Source organism: Taurulus bubalis (genome assembly GCF_910589615.1).
Source record: "Taurulus bubalis genome assembly, chromosome: 21".
In the NCBI taxonomy this organism is placed as follows: Eukaryota; Metazoa; Chordata; class Actinopteri; order Perciformes; family Cottidae; genus Taurulus; species Taurulus bubalis.
The window spans coordinates 5,930,219-5,944,713 of record NC_136609.1 but is presented as its reverse complement, the minus strand read 5'-3'; the positions used below and the strand labels follow the sequence as shown (position 1 = coordinate 5,944,713).

The 14,495-nt window shown below is 41.3% G+C and overlaps 2 protein-coding genes across 2 annotated transcripts in view; one reads left to right on the top strand and one right to left on the bottom strand.

The window, feature by feature from the left end:
* Positions 1 to 3,264: 3,264 nt before the first annotated feature.
* Positions 3,265 to 5,753, top strand: LOC306752997 (glucagon-1-like; the record flags this gene model as incomplete). The annotated part of the gene is made up of 6 exons (XM_079236829.1): positions 3,265 to 3,336; positions 3,504 to 3,610; positions 4,186 to 4,341; positions 4,920 to 5,036; positions 5,503 to 5,646; positions 5,729 to 5,753. The coding sequence occupies exons 2-6, from the start codon at positions 3,513 to 3,515 to the stop codon at positions 5,751 to 5,753; spliced, it is 540 nt and encodes a 179-aa protein (XP_079092955.1). The 5' UTR covers positions 3,265 to 3,336; positions 3,504 to 3,512.
* A 3,204-nt stretch (positions 5,754 to 8,957) lies between these two features.
* Positions 8,958 to 14,495, bottom strand: part of LOC306752751 (sodium-driven chloride bicarbonate exchanger-like) — a gene marked incomplete at both ends in the record, with an annotated part of 40,164 nt that continues 34,626 nt past the window's right edge. Inside the window, 9 exons of the mRNA XM_079236552.1 lie at positions 8,958 to 9,027; positions 10,433 to 10,546; positions 11,161 to 11,225; positions 11,313 to 11,435; positions 11,520 to 11,693; positions 11,787 to 11,855; positions 11,943 to 12,194; positions 12,496 to 12,657; positions 13,134 to 13,247. Of these exons, the coding sequence (XP_079092678.1) occupies positions 8,958 to 9,027; positions 10,433 to 10,546; positions 11,161 to 11,225; positions 11,313 to 11,435; positions 11,520 to 11,693; positions 11,787 to 11,855; positions 11,943 to 12,194; positions 12,496 to 12,657; positions 13,134 to 13,247 (1,143 nt within the window). The remainder of the gene's footprint in view (positions 9,028 to 10,432; positions 10,547 to 11,160; positions 11,226 to 11,312; positions 11,436 to 11,519; positions 11,694 to 11,786; positions 11,856 to 11,942; positions 12,195 to 12,495; positions 12,658 to 13,133; positions 13,248 to 14,495) is intronic.

Below are 14,495 nucleotides of genomic sequence, written 5' to 3'. Positions count from 1 at the left end.
TCAGAATCACTTTAAGTGCTGCTGACACTGAGTTATATGAGTTTGAACACACTAAAGTATAAGGTTTTTATTTCCGCCTGAACATTTCTTTGCAAATAGATGCCTGTAGATGACTATAAATGGGACTTATGGACTGGAAAACACAGTGGAACCGTAGCCGGAAGCCTTATCTAGTCTAAGTAAAAAGCAGATAACAATATCACAGAAAATGAATATTTTACACATGTTTTTCTAATGAAATGTCTAGGCGTTTTTTTATTTTGAGACTGAAAATATTCATGATATACATATATACTATATACCTATTAAAAAGGCTTATAGTCTAGCAAACTTATAGAGGTACTATTCATATTTACTGCCAGTATTGCTGACACAGAGAAAATGAAGTATAAATGCATTTTCATGCTAATTTAAGGCCAAACTGAGGCTCTATCAGCAGCTGTCTCTTCTCATCAAATTGAAGGCTTTGGGGATGATCTGCCCCCCCCTCTTCCTGCTATTCGTTTTTTAGGCAATTTCATTGGCTGTACGAAACGCCTGTCATCCGAGCCGTACGACGTGACAGGCTTGATCCACGTAAGGAGACAGAGGTTGACTCTGTTCTTCAACGTAGCTTCTGGTTGGGTAATGTAGCCTGTCAGTCAGGACATGAAGCTCCTATTGGTTCAAGTGGGGTTTCATTGGAAACGTTAGATTTCGGCAGTCATTTTGATACTGAGTCTGTAGCTGTGCAATCATGCAAACTTGCTTTTTCTAAAAACAAAACGTTATTCTTTCATATCTTCCAGCTGATATGAAATGATTCAACGCCAGTTCGTGGATATTTATGGTTGTAATCACGTGTTTTGGATTAAATCTTTTATGGGATTTTTTTAGGAGCTCGGACATCAGGAGGGAGCTTGGAGTCGAGTCGCTGCTCCTTCGTGTCGAAAGGAGTCAGCTGAGGTGGTTCGGGCATCTAGTCAGGATGCCTCCTGGACGCCTCCCATTAGAGGTTTTCCAGGCACGTCCAACTGGTAGGAGACCCCGGGGAAGACCGAGGACACGCTGGAGGGATTATATCTCCCGGCTGGCCTTGGAACGCCTCGGGATCCCCCAGAATGAGCTGGAAAGTGTTGCGGGTGAGAGGGAAGCCTGGGTCGGCCTGCTGAACCTGCTGCCACCGCGACCCGACCCCGGATAAGCGGCTGATAATGGATGGATGGATGGGATTTTTTTTTATTGGACCTTTACGACGTAACAACGGTGTTTTTGTTGGAATGTTATGGATTTATGGGTCAATATGAGGCATCATCGGTGATTTGCTTGGATTTTGCTATCGTTTGTTTGTTTGTTGTTGTCTGACAAAAGTCTTGTTTGTAGCTGCTGGTTTCCAGAAACATATGGCACTTGTACCGAACTCGAACCGAACTATAAATAGGGGGTACAGTGTACAATAGAATGTCCAGTAAAGGACGCCCGCGGGACGGCAGAAGGTTAAGTACCATATGTGTACTACTGAGCATTAACATGCGTTTCATGGAGCGGAAGGCATGATAACTAGTTGCCTATAAAACAAGCCAAAATTAAATAGTAACGAGGCTATTAAAATGTAAGGAGTAGAAAGTACAGATATTTACGTGAAAATGTAAGGAGTAGAAGTAAAAAGTCGTCTGAAAAATAAATACTCCAGTAAAGTATAGATACCCAAAATTTCTACTTAGGTAAAGTAACAAAGTATGTGTACTTCGTTACTTGACACCTCTGCTCACATTTAACATGTTAGCATGTTGTACGAAACTATTGGCATTCCCATCAGCCTCCGCTGTACTTTGTGTTTAGTGCTAATTATTAGCAAATGCGAACACACTAAACAAAGAGGGTCAATATGGAAAAATATTCAACCTAAAATTAACAAATTAAGTGATTGCAGGTGTGTAGATGGGTGTGGCAGTCAGGTAATGGGGAAAGGAGGGAAGGAAAATGGCAGTGAGGATGTGAGGATGATGCCGAAGAGACAAAGTGGGACAAAATGGGACTAATGAATGAATGAATGACAGGGAGGAGCGATTGTTTAGCCCAAGAGCACATTAGCTTTCTCTAATCTTTTGTTTTGCGATCAGAACCTATCATCCCTGACTCCAAGCTGTTCTGCAATCGCCTATCGCGATCCATCTTTAAATTACGCACCTCTTCTTCATTGGTTTTTAATGGCGGTTGGCATCCATAAAGTTGCATTACTGCCAACTAGCGTAACTAGTTTTAAATGACAACATCCACTTAATGAATAAATATAAATAAATTACAACCCATTCCTCCTATTTCCCCACTCTGCTATAACTGTGTTGTTCTGCATCTTTTTACTCTTTTATTTGTTGTAAACTGCTTTGTGTGAGTCAGCTGATCACATGCCCTTTTTGGATGAAGTTGTTTGCATGGCAGTGGCTCTGAGTGGCTAAACAACTCTCGAAAGGCTTTTTGACAAATCCAAAAAATCTGTAAAAAAATGCAGAAAATGTAGCATGTTCCGAAGAGCCTATGCGTGTAAATTTGATTGACACAACTTGTGGTCCTTTTAAACATTTGACAATTTTGAACAATTAAATACAAGCTTGGTATGCAAAGGCCTTTAGTCTTCCTAATATACTATTAGATCAAGCAAAAGGCCAAAGTAGTCTTTATTGTGTTGAATAACACTTTGGGTCTGTGGAAATTTTTGAAAATAATAATTGAGAAAGTGTTTCCTTCAGCCTTGCCACTATGCCAATATATCTTTAGCGGATCAAATACAACGGTGACTGAAGCCCATGTGCGAGTCTTACAGCAATATGTGAACATTCATGTTTATAGACCGCCACTCTTTATCAAACAATGGCCCTTGTAAAGTGGAGATGATGCCACTGATGCCAAAAAAAACAGACGCTCAATAACCCCCATCTTTTAAATTGGATAGGAAAGAACCCACAAATACTGACTCACCATCCAGATGCACACGCATCGCTTCCCATCATGATGACACAGTAGCACATTAAGGCATCTTCCCTACTCTCTGCTGAACAGCATGATCTGCGTGTGTTTGATCTTGACACCTAAGTACCAGCTGGCATCACGCATGACCGCCGTCTTTCCTCTCTGAGCAAACACTCGGCTTGTTGATTCGGGGCCCGTGTGTCTAATGGGTTGAGAGTAACAGGTGGACCTGGTGGAGTGGCGAAATCGGCCCACCTGAGCAGACCCGTCCTCCTTCCTCCTGGTGCAGTATATAAGACCACAAAGTTAGAGAGGACGGCGAGAGACAGACACCAGGAACCAGCAGAGGAACTACCAGCACCGTTCTTTGGAAAGAGACAAGAAAAGGTGAGCCGGGTTTTGTTGCAATGGTGAAACCACTTAAGCTTTATGATCCAATATGCAAACTTTCTTGTATGTGTGTGTGTGTGTGTGTGTGTGTGTGTGTGTGTGTGTGTGTGTGTGTGTGTGTGTGTGTGTGTGTGTGTGCGGTTCTGTCCTGTTCTGTGGTGTAGGTTGTAACTATGAAAAGCATCCACTCCCTGGCGGGTATCCTTCTGGTCTTCGGCTTTGTCCAGAGCAGCTGGCAGGTTCCTCTGCAGGACGCAGAGGACAGCTCGCGGTACAGAACTCACTTTGAAACAAAGCTTTTTTTAGTCTCAGGACCACGGGTTCTCGCTACTTTTCTTTGTGTTCAAACTTCCTACTTAAGAGTGCAGAAATAGAAGAAACAGTGTTAAAATCTGAATGAATCACAATTAAAATGGTGGTTTTCTTTTTTATTAAATCCCAAACAGCAACATTCATAAGATAGCCTGAGTGATGTGACATTTATGAAGTCCCAAAGAGGCCAAATGATTTGTGGTCAAACTGCAGACACGATGAGCCGTAATCTGCAAAACGACGGGATAGTCGCGCTACAAGACCAAGTAAAGAGGACATTAGGCATAAACAATTATAATATTTTCTTCTGCATAATTATGGTACATTCATAATTTTTTTTTTTTTACAATTGTAGCAAAGCAAAAAAGATCAAATTGATACTGCTTTACAGCTGAAATAGTGAAAATATGTTTGGAAGATAAATGCACCTTTAAGATAAACACTATAACATAAGTATTTGTATATTTTAGTCATGTGAAATGTTCATATTGGAGTGCTGTGAACTCAAACTGGGCTCTCCCTGCTGCGCCGTAGCTTCGATGCCGACGACACGTTAGCGGCCGAGCCGAGGGATCTGTCGATCCCCAAAAGACATTCGGAGGGGACTTTCTCAAACGACTACAGCAAATACCTGGAGGACAGGAAGGCGCAGGACTTTGTGCAGTGGCTGATGAACAACAAGAGGAGCGGGTCAGTGTGGGATGTGTCACGAGAGTTTGCTTTGTGAAAAGATTTGTTTTATTGAGCCAACGAAGCATTGATTTAATTAAGCTCAGAGTGCTATGATCAACTTTAAAGGGGCAGTGGTGGAGTTTTTACAACGATGTAAATCATTTTTTTTATATTGGATAGTAGTACCCAAAAGGCCAATAGGTTGGATGCATAGTTATTTTTAGTTTATATGTTTTTTTTTAAATGTAAAATCTTAATCGAAAAAGTAACTAGTCGTGTAAGATTGGAGTAAAAAGTACAATATGTCCCCTGAAAGTGTAGATTAAAGTAGCATTATATATATATATATATATATATATATATATATATATATATATATATATATATATATATATATATATATATATATATATCAGTGAAATATCTCCAAATATTGTACTTATTACAGCACTTGAGTTATCCACTGGATAACACTGGATGTCCCCCTGATCGAGTTCTTACGTCAGGCTCTGGGAGGACAGCTTTTTAAAACTTAAATTATTAGTAAATTCTAAGTTATCTCTAAGCACTCACTGAGTGCCTATGTGTGTCCGCAGTGCTGAGGAAAAGCGCCATGCGGATGGGACCTTCACCAGCGACGTCAGCTCGTACCTCAATGACCAGGCCATCAAGGACTTTGTCGCCAAGCTCAAGTCCGGAAAAGTCCGAAGAGAGTAGGCTGACCCTCCCTCCCCCTCCTCCTCCTCCTACAATCCACCTTGACGAGAGAGACAGAAACAAATCAAATCAACTCCTTTTGTGCCTCCTTTTCCTATTCTTTTCTTTTTTGTATTATTATCCCCCTCCCCCTTCATGTTCCTTGTGGTTGTGCTCAAATAAATCACCTGAACTTCTTGCACTGTGTTGATTGATATGTTACAACCCATGTGACGATTGTGTGAAATGATTATTTTTGACACTCACCAAAAAAAACAATTGAAAGCAGACGGGGAAACAAATCACGGGACGATCAGAGCGACACAATGTATTCACTTCTCGGGGGAAGAATGGTGAGACAAATTTCTTGATGAAAATGGCCCCTCGGGCCAAAATTAACAGCTGGATTAGTGGGTTTTTTCCACGTTGCCGGGCCGCCGACCCTTATTGGTCAGTGTTTACATTGTGTGCCTGTGTACTCAGATCTGAAACGGACAGGCGGGGCGAGGCGTTCAGCAAGAGGCATGTAGATGGGAGCTTCACCAGCGACGTGAGCAAGGTGCTTGACTCAATGGCCGCCAAGGAGTATTTACTCTGGGTCATGACCTCCAAACCGTCAGGGGAGAGGTAAAAAACCCAGTCGCACGGCTGATCCAGTAATTGCCAAAAATGCTAGACGTGGTGTGATTGTGTTTTTTCTCTTTTGCAGGAAGAAAAGACAGGCGGACCAATGAGATGCTCCTTGAGGACTCCCCGCTGTGCGCTCTGCTCAAAAGCCAGAAACAGGAGGAATAGAAAGCCATACCGCTTTGCATGTTGTGACATCAGCACTATATTGAAATTTGTAAGTCTTTTTTTTACTCACCGTTCGTGACGCAAAGATAAAATAAAAAAATACTTCCACAGTTTTCGCGGTGCACCAAAAAGAAGACATGGAATCGAGGGCACATTTTTTTCTACAACTTTAAATTATTTTCTATATTTTTAAGCAGAAAACAAGAACACAAAAAAGTGAAATCTCAGGTAGGCCTATATAGAAAACACACGCGTAGCGTAGTTGATTTTCATTGCATATTATTAATCCACTCTGCAAAATAAAGTTTTTCATTGTGCGTTTGTGGGATTTCTTTGAGATGGACATTATTATACAGTGTCATGTGTAGTAATGGAATATAAATGAGTTTAAACCTTTAAAAAAACAGCTCACAGGTACTCTATATTGGTTCATTTATGTTTGTTTTCAGCATTTCTTACATCTCAAGACAGTAGAGAGATAATAATGGGAAAGAATTATGGCAAATAAATAAAGCTGGACTCAGACCTGGAATCATGGGTCATTTCCTGACACAGCTGGTCACTTAATAAATGGCCCATTTGTTGGGGACTATTTTCAACGGCGGATTAATCCACATTTGGTTCTTTAGTATTTAAGAGTATTTGGGCCAGCATGGGACATCGAGTCAATACAAACTACAGCGAGTGAGTTAATTTCACTTTACATCCATGTCTGTCCAAAATGTCATCATTTTTTATCCTATTAGACATCATCTTGAGAGGTCACAGTGACCTTTGACTACCAAGATCAGTTCATCCTTGGGTCCGAGTGGACATTTGTGACAAATATGAAGAAGAATAACTTATTCATTCAGTCATTTTATATAAAACCTATTATGTTCTAGTCTCACATATCTCATGGGATCGGGAATCAGGGAAAGCCACACAACATAACATGCCTTCACAGACTCCTCCAACTATTTCTCAGGGTAAAAAAGGATAGTGGTCTCTCTGGGAGCATCAACGGCAGCTTCACGGGTCAGAGATACAGTCGTGACCTTCTGCCATAAGGCGAGAGGAGCTTCAGCCTGAGGGTGCATGATGTTCTCTATCTCCAGTGGAGCCAAAGACGTGGAGCTCCTCCTGAGGTCAGAGTTCAAAACAAGCAAGCAGTCGATAGAATAACTCAGGGGCAGGATGGTGCAATGTTGAAGATGTATATATATATATATATATATATATATATATATATATATATATATATATATATATATATACACACACTAGATGACTTCTGACCTCCCTGTGGACAAGTACAGGGATCAATAAAGTACCACATCATTTGAGCAGGGCTTGTTTAAGATCTTTATTTATGCTCTCTCTCACCCGCGCTCTCGTTCTTACGAAACAAATCACAATATGACAACAGATCAGAACTGATAGTTTTTCTATACAGGTGACTTAAATTATTTAAACAGAAAGTGTACAGCTATCACTACCAAATTTAAGGCAGAATTTCGCACAGAAGTGGTCTAAATGTTTGATATTGATATAATTTTGACCACTTATTAGTTTCTCTAGTCAACTAAGAACCATCACTTAGACAATGGGAAAAAGAACATCTACAACAAAAACCTGCCTTCAACACTGACTTCATGTTAGTAATATATTAATAGCATTTTACATGAATAAAATATACTATGTATTGTACATTGTTAAGACTCTTTACCATTTATTACATGTTGCCCTTCCCAGAAAAAAGGTAGCCTATTATTGCATCTCTAGAAGTAACCATTGGTCCTGCAGCGAGACAGTCAAGTCCGTTCCCCCGTCATGCAGGTCTTTTTTAAAAACAATTAGCTTCAGATGCTAACACAATGAGGGTCATGTTGGATAGGAGATCACATGTCCATGGATGACACTTACTGACGAGATGACAGATGGATGCAGGTGGAAAACATAGAGGAGCTTTCTTTACCCTAGTTCAGCATTGGGGTTTTAAAAAGACATGGCCAAGTAGCGAGAGGTGTTGAAAGTTGCCAACTTATTCTGAAATTGCTAGCTTAAAAATGCTGCCCAATGCTGGGTATGCTGCCCACAAAGAAATAGTGTATTTAGTTTAATATGCTTATTGTCGTGAGTTAGACGAGAACACGGAAACCTCTCTCATGTCCGTACGCTAATAATGAAGCTATCGCCAGCTCCCGGCCAAGAGACGGAAAAACCAAAACATGCCGTTTTCACATTTTGCTTTATTTGCACAGATTTACACAAAAAAAGAAGATATAAATTGAATTAATGAGATTCTGGCAGTTTTTGTTACATTTTGGCAGAGCCAGTCGATCTGTTTCACCGTTTTCAGTCTTTATGCAAAGCTATCTAGCTTTATATTATAGCGTACAGACATGAGAGTGGCGTCGATTTCCTCGTCTAACAGAAAATGAATATGTGTATTTCCCAGAATGTCAAACTATTCCTTTAACTGTTTTTTGGGGGAATGCTTGACTGGACGAGAGACATTTATTTGTAAAATGGCAATAGAGAGGACTCTGGAGTGATATGAGCTGTCACTGTCACAAAAACATTTAGATATACAGAATATAGAAAATGTATATTTAATACTAAAAAAAGTACTACTAGATTTGCTAAATAGCCAACTCTTTTGGGTACCGGTGAAATAGATTAGTATCGGCAAATATCTACTTTGTAGGTTTTCTATTGTGAGGTGCATCAAAGTCAATAGCGGCATTAAATGCTGCGCACAAAATCCACACATTTGCACTTTGCTGTGGCAGGTCTTTCAAAGGAGAACTCGCTGTTGTTGGAAAAATATAAAAACATACAAAATACAAATGAAGTAGATTTAAAAAATGTTTAAAATGTTTACTTAATTGGCCCATTGACACAGCAGTTACTGTAAATGTCATATAATTCCGGCTTCCCTCTGTTGCTGGTATCACCAAACACATAGACAAAAGTGTCTCAGTTCCTCGTGTTAATACTGTTTCTAACAAATTCTTTGTTTTACATAACTTGCACACAGACTTACATGACAAAAACACAGTGTAGCACAGTACAAAGGTGGTTCAATGTGGCAAGGTATAGTTTTTTTTGTGATTTTTTATTTACTCATCGACGCACAGTGGCACCACCAGTACGTGTCATCACAAACTTGTCTCCCTGTCCAAGCTCTTGTCATGCCTCCGCCGCTTGTGTCGCTTTTCGCCGCCACAACTGCACGAAAAGAAGGAAAAAAACTAAATAAATTAAACCAAGCAAAATATTAAATAGAGAAAAGGCTGTACAAGGACTGGATTTTCTGAAATTCAGGACACAAGTGCAGAGTACAGATGCAGACAACAGGCTGACAATTACTCAATCAATCCAGACCACACAGCATGCAAATAGGTCTCAGCTAAAAAGGGACAGTTCACCCCAAAATCAAAAATATATTTTTGTCCTCCTATCTTTAGTGCTATTTATCAATCGTTGCAGAGTGTTGGGGGTATCGACTGTAGAGGTGTCCAGCCTACCTCCACTATAATTGGACTTTATGGTAATCGGCTTGTGGTGCTCAAAAGCTCCAAAAACATTTTGAAAAACTTGAACAGCAATCATGACCCAGTTACTCAAGATAATCCACAGCCGTTGGTAGGACAATTTTTCTTCCTAGAAAGAAAATAGTTCCTATAAAAGTAGAGGCCTGTGGATTATCTTGGTGGATGATACCTGTAAAGGGACATTGCTGTTGATGTTTTGTTGTTGTTGCTTTGGACACCACAAGTCAAGTGTCATATAGTTCCATAATACTGGTGAGAAGTGGCCTCCCAACACTCTGCAACTCACTCCAAAACAATATAGATTGATCAACTCTACTATAGGTGAGAGGAAACATGTGTATTTTTGGTTTGGGGGTGAACTGTCCCTTTAATAGCAGTTGGCCCTACAACTTCAATATATTGTGACATTAAAATATACAACTGGGCTACGGCTCAGTGACATACAGTATTATACAGCTACTTATTTTACTACTTTTACAACATGCGGAGGACGTCATTAAATGTGCCATTGACGTAACATGCACACTCAGGCCATGCTGCGTCGTCAATCCACCCACATTTATTGGATTTCTCTCTCTATTTACTCAGTAATCTTCTCCCAACACTGAATCCAAACGCACAGCACAAACCGACACCGTTTTCTTCATGCAACAAACAGCAGTAAACTGGACAAGACTCTCCATGCCGACAGCGACTGGGAACAACTCACCTTTGGGTTATCAGCTTCTGGGAGGTTAGGAAGGGGAGCTATGGGTGGGAATGGAATGAGAGAGGCAGGCGGGAGACACTATGTTAGTCTACTCTGTGGGACATCTGTGAGGGCAGGGCTGATGAACCATTCTTATCTAAACACACTAGCGCCTCAATTTCCTGAAAAAATAAGAAGTAAATGTTCCATAACATTTTCATAATAAACACCTGCCACTGCGTGCTTTTACACAAAAAAGACAACATTTCCCCCTTTTTTGTACCCTTTAAAAATACATTGGAATCCCCTAGTCGGCAGCATTTGGTACTCAAGCGCTCTGATGCCTCAGAGATACTGATTATGGGAGAGTGATGTGAATAAGGAGGCTAACCTTTTAGCGCTTGGTTCCTTCTTCGTGGTCTCAGCAGGGTTGACGTTCTTCCACACATTCCCGAAAGATCCTTTCGACATCTCGTCAGTGATGTTCACTGTGGCCGGGTCACACCTTCAAAATCACACACAACGACAGTTATTCCACTTTGCGTGTGAAGTTTTCTGCTAAGAAACATGCACACTAAATAAAAGGCTTGAGAAAGCCAGACTGATAACTCCGGAGCAACAGTTGATAACGCTCTCATATATAAAATGAAGGCAGAGCCAAAAGACTGCTAGCTTAGCCTACTAGTCTGCCTAAAGGTAACAAAATATATCGATCAGCTTCTTTAAAGCTCAGTTATTAACATAAAATCCCGCATCGGTGTTTCATGACAAATTTTCTTCTGGGTCTAAGCTAGCTGTCTCCGAGCTATAGCTTCATACTTAACCTACACAGTGGTATTAATCTTCTAAACAGAATATGCTCATTTCACTCACAATATATCCAGCTCAAGACATTGGATGTAGCTTCATATTTTATAGTAAAACAGTCATTACTAACGCTGAATACCATTGGCCACTTCATTCAATCAGCTGAAGCTGCTCTGTAGTCTGTCTTAATTAGATTTACTCAAGTCCTGTGCTACTAAGGTACAATTTGTATGTTTATGTGAATATTTCCCCACTGACAAAATTGCTTTTGAAGAACGCTTGGGCACCTAATTAAAGATCTGAATTACTTACTTGCTGTGTCCCTCCAGTGGCACTATTACAATGCCTTCTTCCTCTGCAATAATACTGTGCTCCTCCTGAAGAAAGAGACAGAAGACAACATCTGCACCACTGCATGGATAGCAGCTTTGCCGTAGACTCAGAATGGTGGTCTATTACTGCACCTCTTCTTCTGAATCCTCCAGTTTCTTCTTCTTCCACTCTGGCATCAGGTCGTCCAGCCAACTCAGTTCCCTCTTGGTGAAGACCAAGTCCAGCAGCTTACGAATGAACACCAGGGCCAAGACCTGACGCAGCACACACAGACAGGTATCAACCAATTATACGCGGTGACGCACACAAGGGCACGCGCATAAATGCCACCCGGTTACCATCATGGGAAAGACGATGGCGGCCTTGGAGGTCTTGATGACCCAGAGCAGGATCAAGCAGGTGAGCTGGACGATGGTGAAGAGGTGCACCTTCCTCAGCGGGACGTGACGAAGGTAGATGAAGTCCGGCTGATGTTTGGCCGGCATGCTGAACAGCCTCAGACGGTCAAAGAACTGCACAGGTACAAACAATTCAAGAATTCATTCGGCATCTTCTCCCCATTAACCCTTCCAATAAAATACCAGCAGGCAGTATTCCGAGCTCACCTGGATGCCTCTGAGTGAGGAAGCCCCCATGTACAGAAAGACTCCGTACAGCACAGGCATGGGGATGAACTGGAGACACACAGATACATATTAAATTAACAAATAAATTACTTTAAATTACTGCATGGTTGTATATTTTGCCGTTCATCCACGGACCTTTAGCACGGACGTCATGAAGACGGAGCAGCCCATCAGGGTGAAGATCATGAGGCCGGTAAAGCGCTGCTCTCGGATGCCCAGGAACTTGGGCTGCTCGCCGGGGGCCGAGCACTCCGACTCCAGCTTCAGGCTGTTCACGTGGGAGATGGAGAGCACCGTGGCCGCCACGAACCACGGCAGGCCCATTATCGAGCACACGCCCAGCATCACCCCCACCACGAACAGGTCCAGGTGGTAACCGCAGCCTTTCTGCAGGGACAAAGGTAGTGGGGTTTAGATACAGCTGAGTTATTCAAGTTGAGCTTTTACATTTTTTGTTGATTATGGCGGTCCCTGTGGACAAAAGAAGTTTCCAACCCTTTAGAAAACCTCTCATTTTACTGCACCATGGTCTGACAGCGATGTCATCTTTTAGGAATTGAGAGTAAGTAGACAATAACTACATATATAACCAATTCTATATATCCGTAAGAACAGGTGAGCATTAAAGATACGTCTGGTAAAAAAATATTTTTCGTGACTTGATTTTGAAATGAAAGTTTAGAAATACCTTTAGTTTGTGCTCCTTCCTGTTGATGATGACGGCTGTGATCTGCTGGTCCATGAAGATGAGGATGGTGCAGAGCAGAGCGGGGAGGAAGGTGATGATGGTGGTCCACCAGGGGTTGGGCCCCACAGGGTTTATGAGCCAGCCGCGATCGTCCCTGGTCGGCTGGGGTTAGACAAAAGAAAGGTAGAGATGAGCTTGTGAGCTAAGAGGAAAATGTTGGATTACTTACATGGCTTTAACTTAAATTCTTCAAATACTTCTTTGAGCAACAGCTTGAAATTAACCCAAAAGGATTTAGATGATTTTAACAAAAGACTCTCCAACCATTTAAAGTGTGTTTGCTATCTATACAATCCTCTTTCAAAGTATCTGGAGAGCCAGTCAAAGAGGAATAATATCATCACTGACGGAGTCCCTGAAGAAAAGAGGGAATCCTGGCACAGAATCACAAGTGGACAACGTTGAGTATGCACTGCAAAACTAAAGGCTGGAGTAAAACTATAGCGGCACATGCCATTGATAAAATAACATTACCATTGGCTGGCATCTAAATTAAATTCTCATTGTGCACACATTTGACTTTTTACATTTCAGGATCTAAAGTAAAATGGATCAAACAGATGCACGTATGGACTTACTTTGAACTTGCTGGGGACCTGCAGTTTGGGAGAGGGGATCCCCAAGGCGTAATCTACAAGAACCATAGTCAGGATGGTGATGAAGACAGCAAAGTCACTGATGATGGCCCGCACCTGGAGAGAACACACACACACACAACAAAAGTCCATCTTACATCGGAATATTGTAGACCAGAGGTTTCCATGTACCTCTATGCACCAAACCACATTTCCCAAGTACCGCTTCATTCTCCAGACACCAACAATTGACCATGAGAGCCATTTCGCCGATGTGAAGCCTTTGCTGTTTTTCCGGCCCTGTGACGGTGAATACCAGTTTGATGTGGCTGCCTGGAAACGTCCCCTCTTCAGTATTGAAAGGTTCATCTGACTCTGAACTGCCCCGTCAACACTCTTTTGGACCTTGTAGCCATTTTAAAGATTCCACTCATTCTGCTTCAATCCACAACTGAGGAGTGCGAATCGGAATTAGCTCACACAAACAATGATAATTCATGTGATGACAGACGTCACATCCACATCTCTAAAATACAGAAATAATTAACTATTTTTTATATTACTTTTTGTTATGTGATGTGTATATGCAATACATAATAATAATATTTTTCACAGCTCCTCCTCCTCTTTTCTTGAGATGCATTTTAGGAATTTAAAAATCCTTCAAGATGGAGCCCTGAGATCAATTTGCAGGACGGAGGCTCAATATAGTGAAATAAGAAGTGTGCACGTTGTGCTTAAAGATGTTTATTTGTCAATGCCTGACGAAGACCTCTGTTAAATTGAAATATCCTACAGTTAAACGATATTTATTCTGGGAATGTTACAGATCTTTTTTCTGACTTTTGACATAAATATATATAACGGCCAGACTCCATTGTAGCATTCATCACCACACGGTGGCGCTGGTAGACTACAGATTAGTGAGCCAGCATCACGCCACACATTCGCTCATGAGTGTCATCCCAATGATAAATCATAGACATTCCACATATAGAGCGCAGGCTGGAGGACTTCTGCTGTGACATGAAACATCCAATAGATGGCAGCATAAACTAAAACGACACCAGACAGAAGCAGAGCCGCCTGAACAAACTGCAGTCCCAAAGCAAAATGAGAAGTCAATGGAAGACTGTAAAACTGTGTCGAACAGGAAGCCTAAAAGAGTGCATACTTCCCAAATGATACAGAGATTTAAAAAGATAATGTCAATACAATGAAATCCTCTGTGAGTGTAAAATATGTGTATCCTGTCTGTGTGTTCAGATTTGAGTTATAGTGCCAAGAAGGAATTTATAAGACAAAGGGTCCCTGTTGCATGGAAATGTAATGGCCCAACCATTCCTCTATCAGAACCGAAACCAG